This window comes from Ovis aries, chromosome 10, assembly GCF_016772045.2.
Source record: "Ovis aries strain OAR_USU_Benz2616 breed Rambouillet chromosome 10, ARS-UI_Ramb_v3.0, whole genome shotgun sequence".
Taxonomy (NCBI): Eukaryota; Metazoa; Chordata; class Mammalia; order Artiodactyla; family Bovidae; genus Ovis; species Ovis aries.
In genome coordinates, this window is record NC_056063.1 from 13,307,138 (window position 1) to 13,321,192 (window position 14,055).

A 14,055-nucleotide genomic window follows, 5' to 3' on the forward strand; every position below is an offset into this window, starting at 1 on the left:
GCCCTGATGGATCTCTTGACCTTTAATATTCGGTCTCTCTGTTTCCATGTACTTTTCTGCCTGGTGTCTGCACTGAATGCAGATATGGTAGATTAGAAGTTGACACTTAATTAGATATAAAATTTGGGGAGGAAAAAAGATAAAAGATTAAACTGTGCAGCTGCATGTTGCCTAGAAGCAGGGAAAGGCGAGCAGCCAAATCTCCCAGCTCTTTGTTCCATCACATGATGTTGCTTGGATATCAGCTTATCAACAAACAGGACTGTACCACCACCACCCCATGAAGAAAGGGACCTTGCGGGAAAACTACACTGAATATGAATCTCAGCTTTTTAAAGAAGGGAGATTACAACACAGGGTAAGTTTCTTTTAAGCAAATCTGTCTTTTTGTTTCAGATATAATTTTTTTGGTAGATATTTCCTCCCTGAGCTCTGTAAGCATTTTAACCAAACTTTATCAAGTGCAGACCACTTGATTTGGTAAGATGGATTTCCTTAGCAATAGCCCCAGGAAAGCACACATGAATTGCTGCCCTAAGAAAGATTGTCAGTCATTTCCTGATGCTATTTGAGGAAAGAAAAAAAAAATCTTTCCAGCTTTGAAGAATATTTATGTTCTGCTCTACAGACCTGGAAAATGGGAGGAGGGATATGGAGATGATTTGATTACAGCGTAGAGTGCAGGCGTCTATCACCATCAATATTAAAAGAGTGTATCTTGGTTGGGATGCCTTCCGGAGAGCACATGGAAGGAAAGCAGTATTGAATAAAATACTTCTAGTTTAAATTATAAGTTTATACTGAGGAAACAAGACACACAAAGATGCTGACCGACATTTCCCTAATAAATTTCCCTTCTGGAAAATCTGAGCCTTAGCTCTGTAAACTTGGAACCAGAGATTTCTCACATGTTAAAAGTCTTAAGTGCATGTACTGTGGTGCTCGAGCGTGCACATGTGCATGAGCATACGATAGGGTAGAGGAGAGAGGAGGAACTGGCCTAAAGTGAGAGCATTCTATTTTCAAATCTCAGCTAATCATATTATATATATAATGGATAAACAACAAGGTCCTACTCTATAGCACAGGGAACTATACCCAACACTCTGCAATAAACCATAATGAAAAAGCATATGAAAAGGAATGTATATATACATACAGCTGAATCAATCTGCTGTATAGCCAAAATCAACACAACACTGTAAATCAACTATACTTCAGTAAAATGAATTTTTTTTAAAATTTCAGGTAATCAAGTAAACCAGTGAGGTAGACTTTGTTGGCAGGGGCAGAAGAGGGAAGAGAGGAGAAATGCTGGGATTTCCACTCTGCCATGCTAACCCTGCTCCAATATGTTTATTCTTTCTTGATGGTTAATTTTTAAATTATTCTATACACCTCAGATTCTAAATCCTGAATTGCATGGAAAGGAAATGAGACTTAATCATAGCAGCTGTGGCTCCTTCATTCTGCATCTTTGTCAGGTTAGAAACATGGCCAGATTTAACAGCTTCTTTAATAGTACAAGGTTGGGAAACAGCAAATCTGAATGTGCAAGAAATGGAAAATGATGCAAAGATATATAGACTGCCATGATAAATCATATTTTCAAAGGCTATTAAACGTGCTGGGAAGGTACATAACATAGAGAGCATGAGCTCCCTGTTCTAATATCACAGTGGATGTACACAGGGAGAAAACAGTAAAATGAAATCAATCAAGCGACAACAATAGTTATGCACTGTTAAATTATGGATGATCATATTTCCTCTTCTATTTTAAAATTTTCAAAAATGATATATATTACTTACAGAATCAGATAAAGTAATAACTATTATTTAGAGTTATCAAGAAATAACTGTTAAGACCTGATGTGGTTTTACAACCCACCTGTTCCAAATGCAGAGTAAGCAGAAAGACAAAGGACTCTGATTTATTCCCTCGGGTTGGGTCCGATGACTTCACGGCAAATAGATGGGAAAAAGTGCAATCAGTGACAGATTTTATTTTCTTGGGCTCCAGAATGACTGTGATGGTGACTGCAGCATGAAATTAAAAGACGCTTGCTCCTTGGAAGAAAAGCTATGATAAACTTAGACTACATATTAAAAAGCAGAGACATCGCTTTGCTGACAAAGGTCTGTATAGTTAAAGCTATGGTTTTTCCAATAGCCATGTAAGGATGTGAGAACTGGACCATAAAGAAGGCTGAGCACCAAAGAATTGATGCTTTCAAACTGTAATGCTGGAGAAGACTCGTGAGAGTCCCTTGGATAGCCAGGAGATTAAACTAGTCAATCCTAAAGGAAATCAATCCTGAATATTTACTGGAAGGACTGATACTGAAGCTGAAGCTCCAATACTTTGGCCACCTAATGTGAAGAGCCGACTTATTGGAAAAGACCCTGATGCTAGGAAATATTGAGGGCAGAAGGGGGCGACAAAGGAAGAGATGTTTGTATGCCATCATCAACTCAGTGGACAAGAGTCTGAGCAAACTCTGGGAGATAGTGAAGGACCGGAAGCCTAGCGTGCTGTCGTCCCTGGCTACAGCAAAGAGTCAGACACGGCTTGGCAACAGAACAACAAGTAAGGGATGAGAACTGGGAAAAATGCAGGATTAAGAAGTCTGGTGAGGTCCAGTTCCATGGAATCATTTGAGAAAATGTCTTTTTCCTTGAAATAAATAGCATCTATCTGCTCACTTATTTACTTGATTGCTTACTTACTCAGGTACATCCCCCCAAATTGTTTGAACAACATGAAAATTTATGTTGTGCTTTGTTGTTGCTTCCAGGTACAGAATAAAGATGGGAGAAAAATGGAAAAGACAACAAAAGCTGCGCAACGTGCCGCGTATTCCTCGCATTCGAGTCCCTCGCTCTGCCTCTGACACGCCATTGCTGAAGGTGCAGCATGTTATTCACAGATGGAGGGGCCTTCTCTGGCTCTTCTTCAGGGGGTGAGGCTTTACCTGGCATCAGGGAGAACACAGGGCTCGACGCACACCCTCGTGTGTGTGCAACAGTGTGTCTGAGAGAATGAAGGAGCACTCGGATAATCTAATCCTACATCTGTCCCCGTTTAGGAACTGTTCCCCTTGAGGAAAGCTAAGCAATAGGGTAACAACATCAAAAATGTCATCTGCTATCTCATGGACTTAGAGAACGAACTTATGGTTGCCAGGGGGCAGGATGAGGGGAAGGGATGGGTAGGGTGTTTGAGATGGACAGGTACACCCTGCTGTATTTCAGATGGGTAACCAACGAGGATCACTGTACAGAACAGGGAACTCTGCTCAACACAATGTGGCAGCCTGGATGGGAGGGGAATTTGCGGGAGAAAGGATACGTGTATATGTATGGCTGAGTCCCTCCCCTGTGCAACTGAAACTGTCACAACATTCTTAATGGGCTATACTCCAGTATTAAAAAAAAAAGCTTCTTTTTTTAAAACCGACACCTCTGAGTTATGAGCTCTGTTGGCTATACCCCAATACAAAATAAAAAGTTTAAAATAAAATAAAATCAGGGAAAAAAAGCATTATCTATTACTTCTCCTTTAGGAAGATGGTATTCTTCTAAGGAAAAGAACTATGCTTTCCCCACCCCCCCCCCTTGTAAAATAAAACTATAATTTTCAAGGTTTTATCTTATATAATGGAAACTCCCATTGCACTTTGGAGGTTTGCTCTTGAAATGGATTGCAATTTTCATGTTATATTGTTCTCAATCATTTGAAAAGGCTTAATTAGGGATCTATTCTCTTCTTCAAATATATTATCTTTTAAAACATCTAATTTGGAAACTGTAAAACTGAAATAATATCTCAAGTGTGAAGTACTTGGCTCAGCTACTTTCTCTCTGAATATATTTGTAATATCAAGTTTAAGGTCTCTAGATCTTAAAAAAAAAACCTGACAGATTTCAACACCACACAAAATGTTTTAGCAGATAAAATTCACTTAGCTTATGTATAATTATCTTAAGTTTACTTTTTACTACCTGGTTATCAACTGGTTTTGAAATTCTGTCATTCCTTTGAATGTTTTAGCCTAAGGTGAAATTATTTTGGGTTTCCCAGGTGGCATTAGTGGTAAAAAAAAAAAAAAAAAAACAAACCTGCCTGCCCAGTGCAGGAGTTATGAGACATGGATTCAATCCCTGGGTCAGGAAGATCCCCTGGAGAAGGAAATGGCAACTCACTCCACTATTCTTGCCTAGAGAATCCCATGGACAGAGGAGACTAGCGGGCCACAGTCTATGGGGTCACAGAGTTGGACACGACTGAGCAACTTAGCACACACACACACATGGACTTATTTCATCTTGATTTTTCTAAAATGTTGATGCCACTTTCTCTGTTTCCTCATCGCTATATATCAGGCAAATATATAAAAGCAACTGTAATGCAGCCCTTCCTGTTCCTCCCTGCACTAGGTGGTAGCTTTCCAAATGGTCCCCTTACCAGGGGTCTGTCTTCCCTTAAGGCCATTCTGCATAGCAGGTCCAGAGTGGTCTGTACAATGCAGATCCAGTCAGCTCAAAGAACGGCATTTGGGCCTGGGTAATTCTTGTCTGGGGGCACTGGTGCTCTGTAGTATGTTCAGCATCCCTGGCCTCTAACCCCTGAATGCCAGTGGCAACCATCTTCCTTCCCACCATCTCTGACAACCAAGAATTTCTTCAGACATTGCCAAATGTCCCTTGAGGGTCAAAATCACTCCTGTTGGAAACCACTGCCTTAAAGAAAGACCACTGTTTCTTCATAGCAAAGATAATCTTTAACCTCTTAGTGTAGCATAAAAGGCTTCCGTGATCTTCCGCTGTCCCACTCTAGAGGCTTTTCCAGCTCAGACTCTATATCCTGGTTAAAATAATTTTTTTTGTAATTGCAGTGAAATGTTAGTAGCTCAGTTGTGTCCTACTCTTTGTGACCCTATGGACTGTAACCTGCCAGGCTCCTCTGTTCATGGAATTCTCCAGGCAAGAATAGTGAAGTGGCTTGCCATTTCCTTTTCCAGGGGATCTTCCCAACCCAAGGCTCGAACTTGAGTCTTCTGCACTGCAGGCAGATTCTTTACTGCCTGAGCCACCAGGTTAAAGTTTAAAAAAAAAAAAAAAGCCAAAAGTCTGGTTCCCAATATATTCAGATATTTTGTACCCCAGAAGAAAATCTGTACCACTTTCTCTCTCTAATCAGCCTTTCATTTTCTTCTAGTCCATGGTTCCCAAATTTTACGGAGTGAGTGTCAAAACCACCCGGAGGTCACCAGAGTCCTGGGTTCCCCACCCCTCTCCCTGTGTCTGATTCTGTAGGTCTGGTGAGGCCTGGGAATCTGCATTTCTCACAGATTCCTAAGCGATGCCGATGCTCTTTGAGAATTCATATTCTAGCCCCTTTAGGGAATCTCTCCTGACAAGGCAGACTCAGACATGTTGGTCTTCTCTTTCAGGGAGCTTCCTTGACTCCTTAACATGAGCTTATATTCCTGACAAGGCAGACTCAGACGTGTTGGTCTTCTCTTTCAGGAAGCTTCTTTGACTCCTTAACATGAGCTTATATGCCTTCTCTGTTTTCATAGCACTTTTTCACTAATGACCTTGAATTCTTATCACATTACCCATCCACTCATCTATCTTCTCTGCTTACGCTGAGAGCTCTGAAGGGAAAGTTCTTTTACTCTCCAGAGGCCTGGCACACTTCAGGCCCTGTGCAGACTCTCAGTCTACCTTCCTCAACAAGGATTACAACAGATCAGTACAGGTTGCTGTCGTTCAGTCGCTAAGTCGTGTCCGACTCTCTGTGACCCCATGGACTGCACCACGCCAGGCTTCCCTGTCCTTTACCATCTCCCCGAATTTCTTCAAACTCATGTCCACCGAGTCAGTGATGCCATCCAACCATCTCATCCTCTGTCATCCCCTTCTCCTCCTGCCTTCAATGTTTCCCAGCATCAGGGTCTTTTCCAATGAGTCAGCTCTTCTCATTAGGTGGCCAAAGTATTGGAGCTTCAGCATCAGATATTGAAAATCCTTGGATCTCCCTCAGCCTAATACTGTGACCTACCTACCTAGAATCTTTATTTTTTTTAACTCATTTTCACCATTACAGTTGCCAGTGGAAGACAGTTTAAGTAAACTAAGGGAGGTGAAAAGAAACTCATTGAGAGAGGGACAAGGGGAGAGAAACAATGGGAGAAGCATCTTATTTCTGTGTGAGTCAGCTTTGAATACATCACACTCTGATCCTCAAGTCCAGCAACTCACCAGAGTCCCCTGCTCTGCTCTCCAGGACCTAACCCAAGGGCAGCAGCGCTATTTTTACAGTATCATGAGGATTTACAGCTCCAGGCCCCAGTGGGAGGCCCTGCAGACCCGCTACATTCACAGCCTTCAGCACCAGCAGCTGCTTGGTGAGTTTAACTACCTGACCAGAACCAGGCGTCTCAGGAAGGAGGACTCCTAAGCTACAGTCGGGTTTCCAGATAAATAATTCAAGAAGAATGGCCTCCTGTCAGCCTGCTGTTTTATCAACACGGTTGGCAGGTCAATTTAAAAATGATTTTCTCTGACAATAAAAAGCAAGGCTTTATGGGGAAATTAAGAGGGCTTAAAGAAATTGGAGTAGGGTTTGTTATCAAATGTCAACAACTCTCTGAGATTTATGAGCACTTGATCTAGTAGAAGCGCCGATGGGCTTGGGCAGATGATTTAGGCTAACCCACCGCTCAGCCCATTACTGGTTGTACAGACTCACTGGCTTGTTTAAGTCACAGCAATAATGCTTATGTTTATTAAGTATCTACCGTGTTTCCAACACTGTGCTATGAGCTCTACACAGAATATCTCATTTTCACCCCCACTTTACTACTGTGGGCAACTGTAGCTCAGACAGGTTATAGGACTCGAGCAAGATCACACAGAGTAAACATCAGTGAGGAGCATCACACCAAAGATCACGCGTCTTCACCCCAAGGTCTGCCGTCTCTCTTATTCCACAACCACATGGGATTTTATGAACCAGAAAGAATGGCTGTGGAAAACCTTACATAGATTGTAAGCAACAGTCTATGGAAAGGTAGTTACTATTAAAATCCTTTTCTTCCAGGAGATGTTCTCAGTCTCTGCCTCCTACTTATTACACTCTTCTAACTCCAACAGAGCCTTTCTTCTGTAAACACTCACTTGTCTTTAGCACATCTATCTTACTAGTGTTGTTCCTGTATTTGCACAAAAGGAAAGCACAGTTTTTGCAAATGATTTAAAATCAAGAACAAGCAACAACAGCATTTTCCTTTTGTGCAAATACAGGAACAACACTAATGAGGGAGAAGTGCTCAAGACAAGTGAGTGTTTGCAGGAGATCACTTATTAGCTGCCCAGCTAGCTCAGTCAGCAGAGCATGAGACCCTTAATCTCAGGGTTGTGGGTTCATGCCCCATATGGGCAAGGTTTTGTTTCCCAGGTGGCCCTAGTGGTGAAGAATCCACCTGCCAGTGCAGGAGACATAAGAGATGCGGGTTTAATCCCTGGTTCGGGAAGATCCCCTGGAGAAGGAATTGGCAACCTGCTCCAGTATTCTTGCCTGGGAAATTCCATAGACAGAGGAGCCTGGTGGGCTAGAGTCCACAGGATCACAAAGAGTTGGACACATGAGTAAGTTAAACAACTTGACCAGGGTCATGCAACTAGTAAATGGCAGAACCAGAATTCAGCCGGATCCCCATGCCTGACTGAAAGCATGAGGATTGTCATCTGGTAGCCTTATTTGTAGAGTAAAACTGCACAGAAGCCAACAAAACCAGGAAGAGAGATATGCAATGTGTAATGCACATAAGACACTTGTCTATGTTATTAAAATACAGTCTTCCAGGGATTTCCCTGGTGGTCCACTGGTTAACACTTTGAGCTTCCAGTGGAGAGGGCATGGGTTCGATCCCTGATCTAGAAACTAAGATCATACATACCATGCAGAGGGACCAAAAAAAAAAATACAGACTTCCAAGCCTAACCTTCTGTGTTTCTGACTCAGAAGTTCTTTGAAATAGAGTCGGAAACCTGCATTTTTAAAGAGCATTATCAGTGTGGCCTCAACCAAATGATTCTGTTGTGCAGGGTCTGCAGACTGCACTTTAAAAACACTGAGACCGAATGTATCTGTTTCTATCTGAAGCAAGTTTGCTATTAAAGATAAGCAACTCATGTGAAGATTTCTCATGGCTCAAGTCCCTCTCCAAATATTTGTCCATTTGGCAATAACTACAGACTATTATTCATTTAATTAATTTACGAACTTATTCAATGAGAAATGTACCAGAAGAAAAACATACCTCATACCCTGAAAAACTGTACAGTTTGAGAATGCTAAACATAATTGTTTCTACCATACAAAGTAGAAGGAATTTTGTGCCTATGTGGATATTTGCAGAGTTGTTTGCTTTGTAAAGCTGTTGACTTTGAAGTTTACCTCCTTTCTTCCCTCCAGGCTATATTACTCAGCGGGAAGCCTTGGCCTATGCGGCTGTACTAAGAGATTCAACCAAAAGGGCTTCATCCAAGGCAGGTCCTCGCAGAACTGTCCCCCAGAGAGCCGCGGGCAGGACAAGAACACAGCCCTCAGCAAGACCTGTGTGTGTGATTCCACTCAGGGCCCAAAGCACAAGGCTCCCATCCATCAGGTCCAAGGCTGTGCACAAGCTCTGAACAAGTAGGTGCCCATGTTCCCCTAGCATCTAGTAAGTATTGAGTGCATAGCTGTTGAATAGGAGTAAATAAAAGAATAACATCTAATACAAACCCCACACCTGGAAATAATCTCTCCCATTCACATGCATTTTGCCAGCAAGAACAAGTAGAAAGGTTTAAGAGCAATGGAGCTAAGAGTAAGCAAGCCCACAATGGGAGAAGGAAAGAGTGCGATGAATGGAGAAAGCAGCATCAGCGCACACACACACTCCCATGTGCAAAACACACAGCTGGTGAGAAGTTGCTGTATCGCACGGGGAGCCTGGCCTGGCGTTCTGTCATGACCTAGATGGGAGGGAGGGAAGCTCAGCAAGGAGGGGACATATGTACAGTTATGGCTGATTTGCATTGTTCTTTGGCAGAAAGAAACACAAAGTTGTAAAGCAAGTTTCCTCCAATTAAAATTTTTTTAAAGAGTAAGCAAGGCATGTAAACCCATGGCTGATTCATGTCAGTGTATGGCAAAAACCACTACAATATTGTAAAGTAATTAGCCTCCAATTAAAATAAATAAATTTTAAAAAAAAGAGCAAGTCTTTCATTCCAACTATAATCTGTAGAATAAAATGACTTTTGAAGCTTTTGGAATAAAGGCTTTCTTTGAATTAGAACATTCCAGAGAAATCCCAAGAACACTGGAAGAGGACAAGTGACCAGAGGGTTCAGGTCCGCTGTCACTGGGTGGACAATTTTGCAAGCCCCCTGCTGTGTATACTGAAAATAAGCAGACCGACACAGAGGGAACATTGGGCATGTGCGGCTTCTGGACCACACCATCTCAGCAGTTGCTGGACCGTGCCTTTCCATGGGCTCCTTCCTCTCGACTTCCCCATCAAACAACAGCACTCAACTTGGACCCAAATCTTCTGGTTCTTGCCTAACTCAGTCACTTTGTATCCTCTTGAAACTTATCAACCAGCTACAGCTGGGTTCCTTCTACACAGCTGTAATTGACCTCGGCACGGGTAAGAGGATTCGTGCACATATCTTCCCCTGGCAGCTGAAGATAGTCTCAGCAGCAAAAGAAATAACCCCAAAGAATGGACCTTTTATGGCCTTAACGGTGTTAAAACTGCTGTTGTTTTTCAGTCACTAAGTCGTGTCTGACTCTTTGCGACCCCATGGACTGCAGCCTGCCCAGCTTCCCTGTCCTTCACTACCTCCCAGAGTTTGCCCAAGTTCATGTCCACTGAGGAGAAGGAAATGGCAACCCACTTCAATATCCCTGCCTGGAGAATCCCATGGACAGAGGAGCCTGTTTTGTTAGTGACATTTAATAGTTACACCACTAGTGATTTTTTTTGTATGTTAAAAGTAACTTAGCAGTGCTCACAGAAAGTCAAAATGTAAAAATGCCTTTCTTCATCTAATTTCCAAATGTTCAACCTCTTTCTCTCATTCAGATCATTCAATGACATTGTCAAGCCTATAAAAAGGAGTTGGTTGAGATGGAGTATTAACTTGCTTGACAAGGAATATGCTAACATTGATCTGAAAAGATGCTGCAATATCAATAGAAAAAACTCATTGACAATTCTCATCATCTTCATCATACAACTATTAACAGAGAAGATGTAAAAGTTCATGTGAGATTCTGAAGACTCCCAGTACTGGTTCTGAGATCTGATCTACTTTTCTTTGGGAGGGACGAGGGTGCATGGTTGGAAGTCTTGGGGAAGCCAGTGCTGACTCTGCTGGGTTCCTACACTTAATCATAAAGAAGCTTCTAGATCTCTCTGAATCCATGCCCCCAATTCATATACTCTAAGGATGTGAGAGTTGGACTGTGAAGAAAGCTGAGGGCCAAAGAACTGATGCTTTTGAACTGTGGTGTTGGAGAAGACTCCTGAGAGTCCCTTGGACTGCAAGGACATCCAACCAGTCCATTCTGAAGGAGATCAACCCTGGGTGTTCATTGGAATGACTGATGCTGAAGCTGAAATACTCCAAAGCTCCAATACTTTGGCCACCTCATGTGAAGAGTTGACTTATTCGAAAAGACCCTGATGCTGGAGAGATTGGGGGCAGGAGGAGAAGGGGACAACAGAGGATGAGATGGCTGGATGGCATCATCAACTTGATGGACATGAGTTTGGGTAAACTCCGGGAGTTGGTGATGGACAGGAAGGCCTGGCATGCTGTGATTCATGGGGTTGCAAAGGGTCGGACATGACTGAGCGACTGAACTGAACTGAACTGAACTGAAGGAGCTCTGTGTTTCTAGATTAAGAATTGTTGTGAAAGTGACTCAGTTGTGTCTGACTCTTTGCAATCCCATGAACAGTAGCTCCCAGGCTCCTCTGTCCATGGAATTCTCCAGGCAAGAATACTGGAGAAAGTTGCCACTTCCTTCTCCAGGGGATTTTCCCAACCCAGGGATTGAACCCAGGTCTCCTGCATTGCAGGCAGATTCCTTACTGCCTGAGCCACCAGGGAAGCCCTTTAGGTGGGCTTAAAAGGAAGAAAAAAAAAAAATCAAATGGAACTGGGGTGGGCTATATAGAGTAGCCCTCTTCAGGCACAGAGGTTTGTGATCGACCTAACTTGGCCTGTATTAACCATCAAAGGAGCATTTATCCTTTTGAAACTCTTGCAGGCACTTTCAGCTTAGACCTTTTTTGATGGGCACAGATACCTGCTATGAAAACCTTAGCTAGTGATGCAGAATATCAAGGAGGCCACTTATAATTCTGAGCAGCATTCCTGTATCAAAAACTTCAGAAGGGCAGCAAGGGAGAAACAGACATACAGAACAGACTTATGGACATGGGGAGAGGGGAGGAGAGGGTGAGATGCATGGAGGGAGTAACAGGGAAACTTACATTACCATATGCAAAACAGACAGCCAACTCGCTGTATGGCTCAGGAAACTCAGGAGCCCCTGGTGGCTCAGACGGTAAAGAGTCTGCCTGCAGTGTGGGAGACCTGGGCTCAATCCCTGTGTCAGGAAGATCCCCTGGAGAAGGGAATGGCTGCCCACTCCAGTATTCTTGCCTGGAGAATCCCACAAACAGAGGAGCCTGATGGGCTATTGTCCATGGGGTACCAAAGGGTCAGACACAACTGAGTGACTTCACTTTCACTTTCTCAGAAAACTCAAACAGGGACTCTGTATCAACCTAGAGGGGTGGGATGGGGAGGGAGAAGGGAGGGAGTTTCAAGAGAGAGGGGATATATGTATACCTGTGGCTGATTCATGTGGAGATTTGACAGAAAACAACAAAATTCTGTAAAGCAATTATCCTTCAATTAAAAATAAATAAATTAAAAAAAAAACTTCAGCAGCACCTTGTTTCTGATAGAAAATTGTGAAAGCTCATTATCAAGTGGATGGTACAAGGCACAAAAAGACAAATAAATCAAAGTTGGTGCAGAAGGTCCCACTTGTTGGATCTCTCTTCTGAGAGGATAATGTCACACCTATTGAACCCCACACCCAAAGCGTATGAGGAATATGATTGGTTGTGATATTGGAAAAAGGTGATCACCTGGGGGGTTGCTGAGAAAGATGGTTGATAGGAAACAAAGGGCGAACTGTAACTTCTAGGAAAGTCTACAGTGCTGACCTGTTGGAGACTCTATTGCTTGTCCTTTCAGTGTCAGTAGACATCATCAGAATTTAAAGTCCTTGAGATTACTAACATTTTCAGTGAAGTGACCAGCACCACAGACTAGGTGCTGGTACCCAGAATTAGCACCTGGTCTGTGGTAGGTAATCAATAATACTTGTTAATAATTATAAAACATTGAAAAGTGAAGTGAAGTCGCTCAGTCGTGTCCGACTCTTTGCGACTCCATGGACTGTAGCCCACCAGGCTCCTCCATCCATGGAATTTTCTAGGCAAGAGTACTGGAGTGGGTTGCCATTTCCTTCTCCAGGGGATCTTCCCAACCCAGGGATCGAACCCAGGTCTCCCGCATGATGGGCAGACGCTTTACTGTCTGAGCCACCAGGGAATAACACAAAACATTGAAAGATTTGGCAAATCAGACTGGTCTATGAATTTGTGCTATTATTTCTAGGGTTCCAGGAGGCCACAGCTACTTTTTGTTTGTGAAGAACAGTGCATAGGAGCAGTTCATCCAGATGCCAGCGATAGGGGTGCATTGTCTGGGAAGGATTTTAAGATAATAATAAAGCTGATTAAATGTTGGTCTGCATTCTGTCATCACTATAACCCAGCAATTCTAAACAATAAGAATGGCGAAATATTCCTTTACCAAAAATCTTTTTGTTGGCCTAAGGTCTAAACAATTGCTGAGCTTACTGTTGAGTTTTAATAATATATATGTAAGCTTGAAAGCAACATATTTTTATTGCTTTTCCTTTAACGATCATTTTATTCTGCACAGAAAGTAATTCCGAGAATTCCAAAACGATATCAGTTCACATACCTCCAACCATTCTGGTACTATGTATTCTCACATTTAAACAAAAGGTTTTGAATGAACAATGTCCAATTATTATACCATGATCATAAAGACAAAGGAAAAAAGAACTTGAATTATTACTTCAATTCTTTACGTGGCCACTTAGACTTTTTGTCCTTTTAAACAGTTTCATTGAAGTATAATTTATACGTAGTAAATGTACTCAAAGTTCAATGAGTCTTGACAAATGAACACAGTCATGAAACCACCACCACAATCATGATATAGGACAGTCCGTTACCCTAAAGGTTTCCTTGTGTACTTCCATAAACAATCTCCTCCCTCAAAGTCTGGCCCATGATAATCACTGACCTGCTTTCTATCACCATAGTTTTGCCTTTTCTAGAATTCTCATAATTAGAATCAGGGTAGACAGTTTTTTGTATCCAGTTTCTCTCACTTAGCATGGTGCTCTTGTGGTTCACTGTGTTGCCTGTGTAGCATTCCATTGTATGGAATGTGGTGTATCCACACCACAATTGCTTATCCATTCATTAGCTGATGAACATTTGGATTGTTTCTAGCTTTGGACCATTACAAATAAAGCTTCTATGAATGGCATAGTATAAACTTTTATGTGAACATAAGTTTTTATTTCTCCTGTTGTTCAGTTGCCTGGTCATCTCCAACTCTTTTCTACCCCATGGACTGCAGCATGTCAGGCCTCCCTGTCCCTCACCATCTCCCAGAGTTTGTCTAAGTTCACGTCCACTGCATAAGTTCATCCAGCCATCTCATCCTCTTCTCCTTCTGCCCTCAATCTTTTCCAGCATCAGGGACTTTTTCAATGAGCTGGCTGTTTGTATCAGGTGGCCAAAATACTGGAGCTCCAGCTTCAGCACCAGTCCTTCCAATGAGTACTTATTTATTTCTCTTG

The 14,055-nt window shown here is 42.4% G+C and overlaps 1 protein-coding gene across 6 annotated transcripts; it reads left to right on the forward strand.

Annotated features, from left to right (window-relative positions):
• The first annotated feature begins 280 nt into the window (after positions 1–280).
• FAM216B (family with sequence similarity 216 member B) lies at positions 281–12,900 on the forward strand. 6 transcript variants are annotated; one of them, XM_027973528.3, is made up of 5 exons: positions 281–358; positions 2,798–2,909; positions 6,295–6,415; positions 8,488–8,737; positions 12,771–12,900. In XM_027973528.3, exons 1-4 carry the CDS (start codon positions 318–320, stop codon positions 8,703–8,705), a joined length of 492 nt encoding a protein of 163 aa, XP_027829329.2. In that variant the 5' UTR covers positions 281–317; the 3' UTR covers positions 8,706–8,737; positions 12,771–12,900. The 6 variants fall into 6 exon arrangements, with proteins under 6 accessions (XP_027829329.2, XP_060250017.1, XP_027829328.2 ...); XM_060394034.1 differs by having other exon boundaries at positions 8,488–8,709; XM_027973527.3 differs by lacking the exon at positions 12,771–12,900 and adding an exon at positions 10,151–12,748.
• The last annotated feature ends 1,155 nt before the right edge of the window (positions 12,901–14,055 follow it).

Coding starts and splice junctions, on each gene's coding strand:
- FAM216B (XM_027973528.3), top strand. CDS start 318: ATGAATCTCAGCTTTTTAAAGAAGGGAGATTACAACACAGG. Junction 359..2,797: donor AAGGGAGATTACAACACAGG/GTAAGTTTCTTT, acceptor TGTTGCTTCCAG/GTACAGAATAAAGATGGGAG. Junction 6,416..8,487: donor TCAGCACCAGCAGCTGCTTG/GTGAGTTTAACT, acceptor TCTTCCCTCCAG/GCTATATTACTCAGCGGGAA.